The following is a 7200-nucleotide window of genomic DNA, read 5'->3' on the forward strand; positions in this document are numbered from 1 at the left end:
ATTTTGATACCCTCTAGATCATAATTGTTCTTTATTTCATAAATTACGGTTTCATATTTTTAGTTTTAGAATTTATGCATGCCTTCTTACGAGATTTAAACTGATGATCTATAATCCGGAATCGCCGAAGTCCCGACGAGTCCGAATTAACGACTTTTGACTGTATAGAATTTTGACCGTTGCCGAAACAAGTTAGACTTTACAACTTGTAATAAGTGTGTTATAATTTACAATCTTATGATTAAATATATTTTATTTCTAATTTTACATTAGAATTTGTGTATATAACCTATGTTAAAAACAAAGAATCTCTAAGGAGAAGAAGTAAAGGTTTCTCGAGGCAAATGTGGCTCCGTCAGACTGAAGAGACACTGTGTATGTCCCTGAAGCTTATTTTAAAGGGGCAATCCATCCACCCTCCGTACCTTTCTGCGCATGTGCGAAATAGCAGGCAAGAAACCGGCATGTCGTCAGCCATATTAGCAATCTTTTACCGCGTTGTTCGAAGAGGTTCATTGAAAGTTTTTTTCAGTTCTTTTCTCTAGTTATTTAAGCAGATCATAAGATGGATGTTTCGCAAGGACGATCACCGGAATTCACCCGATTCTCTTTCTGTGAGGTAAGCTTGCTTTTTTAATTCGAAAACCTATCATAGATTTTAAAAATTGATTTTGTATAGTACATTAATTTTGATTCCCAAGCTCCAAAAATATTTTGTCTCATTGTATAACACAGCAGCTAGATTTTCATTCTTAATATATTTACTTTGCATTTTAGCATATGAATCTCAATTTATATAATTAATCATGGCAAGCAAATACTATAGTTTTTGCAGGCATATTGGTATTTCTTTCCAAATTTTTTACTGAGTTTTAAGCTTTAAAGTCAACTAATAATAATATTACAACAAAACGAGCGATCAGGAATAAATTTGCCATTTATAATAATGCGGCAGCTAATGGCATGTATGATTGCATAAATTAATTTTATTAATAAATTGTATTATGCTTCAGCTTTAAATTTATGCTATAGATTACCAAATAGTTTATCTGAGAAAATTTATAAACTTATTTAATATTAGTGGCCAATGAAGATTATTTTTAATTTAGTATATTGATAGTTGTATACAATTTTTCGTATTTTATGATTATTTTTGAAAATTTTATATTCATTATTATAAAAATATAATTTTGATTTCTCTCAATATTTGATGTGGTGTGGTGAATAACAGACTAACTCAATCTATCTTTTACTTAGCAAACAACCCAAATCCTGGTATCGCTGTTGTCTTTGTGGGACAACATCTCGAAAAACACCAGACAGGAAATTCTTCAGATTTCTTAAGGATCCTATTAGGTAAATTATTTCTAAGTTTAAAAGAAACTAAGCTTTGATTATTAATAATATATATATATCTCAATTTTTGATAGAGAAGCAAATATTTCATGTATTTGGAATAATTTAAATAAATAGCTTGTTTTTTTCCATTAAGTGTTCCTCATCATAGACAAATAGTTCAGTGTTCTTCTGTAAATATCCAAGATAACTGTGCTTGTGATACAGTTGCTCCCAAAAGTGTTCATACACTTTAAGAATTTGTAAAAAATGCGCTGTAGCCCGGAATTGAATTTAATTATAAAGCCCAATATTTTCGCATATCTCGAAGTGATTTTGAATAAAACCAAATTTTTTAAAATTTTTTTCTTCTAATATTTTAGAAGATAATTTTTGTAATTTATGTATTACAAGCTTGAATGCTGCAGGATATCCTACAAAAACTGACAGAAATTTAACTGCAATATTTCGTAATAGTGTCTGCAGATTTCTTTAAAGTGCACGAAGATTTTTGTGAGGTAACTTTTTTGTTACTTTTTAATTATTAATTCTCCCCGAAAGTTTTACTGTATTCTTATAATACTTTTGTAGAGTTTTGCTAAGATAAATTTATAGATATTAAAAAATTCTCACAGTACTATTTCACTGAAACATAAGTGTACGAACACTTTAGGGAACCACTACATATTAGTGTGAATAAGGAAGGAAACATTTTAAAGATGCATTTTACGAACAATGTGTACTTTTTATTGGTGCCTTATCCTTTTCTAATCATATTGTTAACAAAACTGTACAAAGAAATGCTAAATTGTTTAACTAGATACTATGACCGGTAACTACAATTTAACACAATATCTGCAAAATTATTGGTTTTCGTACATCAAAATAAAATTAGATGAAATGCAATCGTTTCAGAATTTGTTACTAATGTAAAAGGAATTTTTTAACAAGGTTAAATTTCTAATAACACTGAAAAGAGGTTCTTTTAATTAAAGAAAATAAAATTGTTTTTTGTTTTCATAGATCAAAATAATAGAGAATTAGTATAAATATGTCAGAAATGTATTAAATCATATTATGTACATGAATTTTTCCTTAAATTATAATTTAATGTATGTTCTTAAAAAATATATAACCCTTCTCGAGATTGTGTAACTAATGTATAAGGAATGTTTTAAGTTTGCTATTTTTCTACTAACACTGAAAATGGATTTATTGAAATTTAAAATATAAAATTAATGTTTTTCATTTTTATAGATCAAAACAAGGGGCTGCCGCATGCAGTAATCAAGACTTGTTAAATAAATCACCAACTGATTTGTATAAAACTGCACTAATATGTTCGTCACACTTCAAAGATCACGATTACTGTTCACCAAAGATGTGATATTTACATTTCTGTGCAGTGCCGACAAAATTTGAACAAACAGGTATCTACAGTGTTTACTGTTATTATTTCAGTATGCTTAACAATAGCGCCATCTAAGAAATAACTCATCAATAATAGTGGATCACCTGTCATGTTATGCTCAATGAATACTGTGCAACAAAATTGATGGTTTGGATCGCCTGTCAAGACTTGTTAAATAAATCATCAACTGATTTGTATAAAACTGCACTAATATGTTCATCACACTTCAAAGATCACCATTACTGTTCACCAAAGATGCGATATTTACATTCCTGTGCAGTGCCGACAAAATTTGAACAAACAGGTATCTACAGTGTTTACTGTTATTATTTCAATATGCTTAACAATAGCGCCATCTAAGAAATAACTCTCAATAATAGTGGATCACCTGTCATGTTATGCTCAAAGAATACTGTACAACAAAATTGATGGTTTGGATCGCCTGTCATGTTATGCTCAAAGAATGCTGTGCAACAAAATTGGCGGTTATTAGTCGAAATCTTGACTGTTGATTTTTGGCAAAATTAAAATTATGTAAAATCCAAGCATACAGCATTTTTAGAATTATTATATGTATAGTGAAGGTGGAAAATAGGCATTTATTGTAATTGCTATTTAAAAGAATTAATTTCTAATTTCATAATTTGAAACAATCTTCATCAGGATGAGCTGCAACAATATTTATTTGATTCAGTGAATTACAAAACTTCTTAATACCTATAGGTTTGATTTTCAAGTTAAGTATTTAATCTTATATTAATAAATGTGAGAAGTATTGAATATTTTATGAACAAAAAGAATGAAATTAGTTATTTTAGTAATTTTATGTGCAACTTTTGTAAGACTTTTTAAATGTAATCTTGTATTTGTTAATTTAAGTGAAATGCTTTTGGCTTTTGGTTGCAAACTTTGCTCTTTTTTCATAATGGTCATTCCAAATAATTAAAATTTCTCTTTTTTTTTTTTTTTTTTCCCCTTTAAAGTTGAGGTCAGATAATTGTAATGTATTTCAGTGTTTTCAATTTATTTAGGGGTACTTTTAATTGTTTTTAATTATTTTTTCTGTTTTGGTTAGTTATATGCAAATTTTGCTTGTAAACATTTAAATATGGCTTCATAAAAATTCATTATGTGTTGCATGGCATGTGTTTTCTTCTTTTTTAAGCTTACAGAATTAAATGTACTCATTGGTCGAATAATTCTTTATTAAATAGAGTTTTGGCAAAATTAAAATTATGTAAAATCCAAGCCCAAGCATACAGCATTTTTAGAATTATTATATGTATAGTGAAGGTAGAAAGTAGGCATTTTTTGTAATTGCTACTTAAAAGAATTAAGTTCTAATTTCATAATTTGAAATAATCTTCATCAGGATGAGCTGGAACAATATTTATTTGATTCAGTGGATTATTTACAAAACTTCTTAATACCTATAGGTTTGATTTTCAAGTTAAGTATTTAATCTTATATTAATAAATGTGAGAAGTATTGAGTATTTTATGAACCAAAAGAATGAAATTAGTTATTTTAATAATTTTTGTGCAACTTTTATAAGACATTTTAAATGTAATCTTGTATTTGTTAATTTAAGTGAAATGCTTTTGACTCTTCGTTTTCATAATGGTCATTCCAAATAACTAAAATTTCTTGGTTTTTTTTTTTTTTTTTTTTTTTTTTTTTTTTTTTTTTTTTAGGGTCAGATAATTATAATGAATTCAGTGTTTTCAATTTATTTAGGGGTACTTGTAATTGTTTTTAATTATTTTTTTTTGTTTCAGTTAGTTATCATGCAAATTTTGCTCATAAAATTTTAAATATGGAGTTATAAAAATTTATTATGAACTGTATGGTATGTGTTTTTTCTTTTTTAAGCTTACAGAATTAAATGTACTCATTGGTCGAATAATTCGGGATTAAATAGATTTTTGCAAAATTAAAATTATGTAAAATCCAAGCTACAGCATTTTTAGAATTATTATCTGTATAGTGAAGATGGAAAATAGTCATTTTTGTAATTGCTATTTAAAAAAATCAATTTCTAATTTCATAATTTGAAATAATCTTCATCAGGATGAGCTGCAACAATATTTATTTGATTCAGTGGATTATTTATAAAATTTCTTCCCAGGTTTTAATAACACCTGGAAGGTTTGATTTTCAAGTTCAGTATTTAATCTTATATTAATAAATGTAAGAAGTATTGGATATTTTATGAAAAAGTAATGAAATCACTTATTTTAATAATTTATGTGAAATTCTTTAAAAGGCCTTTTAAGTGTAACTTTGTATTTGTTAATTTAAGTGAAATTCTTTTGGTTCTTGGCTGCAAAATTTGCTCATTGTTTTCATAATGGTCATTCCAAATAATTGTCTAAAACATTTCTTGGTATTTATGAAGATGCTTAAAATTATTTTGCATATGTATATTCTGAAACTTGAGAAATGTCAATAAAAATAATTTTTTTACCTCAAATGTGTTATTCTTTGTTTTAATATTTAATAATATGCTTGATATGAAAAGAAAAATAGCGTTATTTATGTAATTAATTGCAGATTTGTTAGAAATCTAACATCCCGGCAGTAGTTAATTTTGTTTTCTATTAATTCTGATGTTAGTTATAAATTAATGCTAGATATTATATCAAAAGAAAAACAATTATGTGAGTTTACGGAAAGAAGGGTTAAGGGGAAAAATAATAAAATTTATTTATTTATTCATTTATTTTGCAATTGAATTTTAGGATGTTCTATGCGAAACATCTAGACGATTAAAGATTAGAAGATAAAAGATCAGCTACACAATTTATCTGAAATGTATGAAAATAAAACATTTTGAGGAATTTCAAAGTAAAAAAAAATTACTATTTCCTCGGACTGCGCTATTTAAATTCCACCCTGCGCTGCTGTTTCACTGCATAGCCGTGGCTCCTCGATATAGCGGCGCAGAGGTGAAACAAGTTTACATTGCGTCTATGGAAGCTTTCATTCTTTTCCTTACAGATTCTTTGGTTAAAAACCTCATGTATCTTCTTATCTTAAAACTATCTTGGATGGTGTGCCCACATTATCTCCATTTCTGTTAATGCATCATTTTTATATGTCTGTTTTGTTTTGCTTTTGTTTCCCCAGTTAGTTTTGTGCTATCCAGCACCTGAATTTTAATATAAAATTCTGCATTATTATTATTTTGAAAGAAGATGAAAAGTTTATTTTATAACCTATGACAATTTTATATCTTTATAACAGACATTTTTTAATGTTAGAATTTTAAAACCCCAAGAAGAGTGTAATATTATGAATCATAATAAATTTATGAAAATCAGGTTTTAAAATCAAGTGCTGAAAAAAGCGTATATGACCTTAAAAATGATAAAAGTTATAAATGATGCAGCAGATTTCATTACAAATAATTTTAAGCATTATTTATATCTTAAACTCTTATCTTACACGATAGGTTAGAAAGGGAACATATGATTAACTTAATTAAATGAATACTAAATGCAGGACTTAGAAGAGAAGAGCTAGTTCATAGAGCATCCCCCCCCTCTGAAAAAGGAAGTGAGAAGATATGACGTAGTCATGACACTAATTGCAAAGACGCAATTCGCAGCCAAGAAATGAACTTTTTGAATTTGAAAAAAAAAAAAAAAAAAAAAAAAGCTTTTAAAGAAACTGCGTGAAAAAATAGCTTTAGTTTAGAAGAGAAGATATTATTGTAAACATTTATAACGTTTAAAAAGTTAACAATACTTATTTATTAATTAAAAGAATAATAGATAAAATTCACTGCGTTTTCTTAAAAGTTATTGATTTTTTTATCTGTGCATTTATTATTAAATCGCGAAGAAAAAAATTATGGCGCTTATTATATTTTCTTCTGGGATAATTCTATTACTCTTTCTAAGATAACGATAATAACATAGTTAGGCAAAAAGAAAAAACTAAGTTTGGCGTAATTTTGAATATATGTGCCAATTTTTTTCTCTGCAGCTATAGAAAAGAAAACTTATAGGAAATTGCTAAAACGTATCATCACATATTGTAGATACTCATCGGTAGTCTGGTTCTTTTCGTAGACTTACTAATTTTCAACTAAAATAAAAAATCTGTTCTAATGTACATGTACTCAAAAACAAAGCGAGTGTTTTTATTGCAAAAATTCATAACTTAAGATATTTATCTTTTGAAAAGTACTAATAAAAGTCAGGGCCGTTCCTAGGCCATCGTCTGCTTGCGTTCCTAAGATTGCCGCCTCTGTACTTTCCTAAGAATGTCGCCCCCAAATAAAAAAAAAAATTGCACAATGATTAATAAAATTTTTATGTCATACTCACTAAGTACTTACACATGACAAATTGTACTTTACATATGACAAGTACTTACAATGAATTTAAAATATTTAGGCATGGTATTACCAGAGTTCGGCTGCCCGTGTACTCTTGCGCGCTGCAGCC

General features: G+C 27.5%; 1 protein-coding gene across 1 annotated transcript; it reads left to right on the forward strand.

The window, feature by feature from the left end:
• Positions 1 to 441: 441 nt before the first annotated feature.
• On the forward strand, positions 442 to 5213 carry LOC118194685 (52 kDa repressor of the inhibitor of the protein kinase-like). The gene is made up of 3 exons (XM_085824229.1): positions 442 to 619; positions 1258 to 1356; positions 2593 to 5213. Exons 1-3 carry the CDS (start codon positions 570 to 572, stop codon positions 2720 to 2722), a joined length of 279 nt encoding a protein of 92 aa, XP_085680355.1. The 5' UTR covers positions 442 to 569; the 3' UTR covers positions 2723 to 5213.
• Positions 5214 to 7200: the final 1987 nt, after the last annotated feature.

The sequence above is a fragment of the Stegodyphus dumicola genome, chromosome 9, assembly GCF_044657685.1.
Source record: "Stegodyphus dumicola isolate Sdum_Otavi_A_Nest chromosome 9, ASM4465768v1".
Lineage (NCBI taxonomy): Eukaryota > Metazoa > Arthropoda > Arachnida > Araneae > Eresidae > Stegodyphus > Stegodyphus dumicola.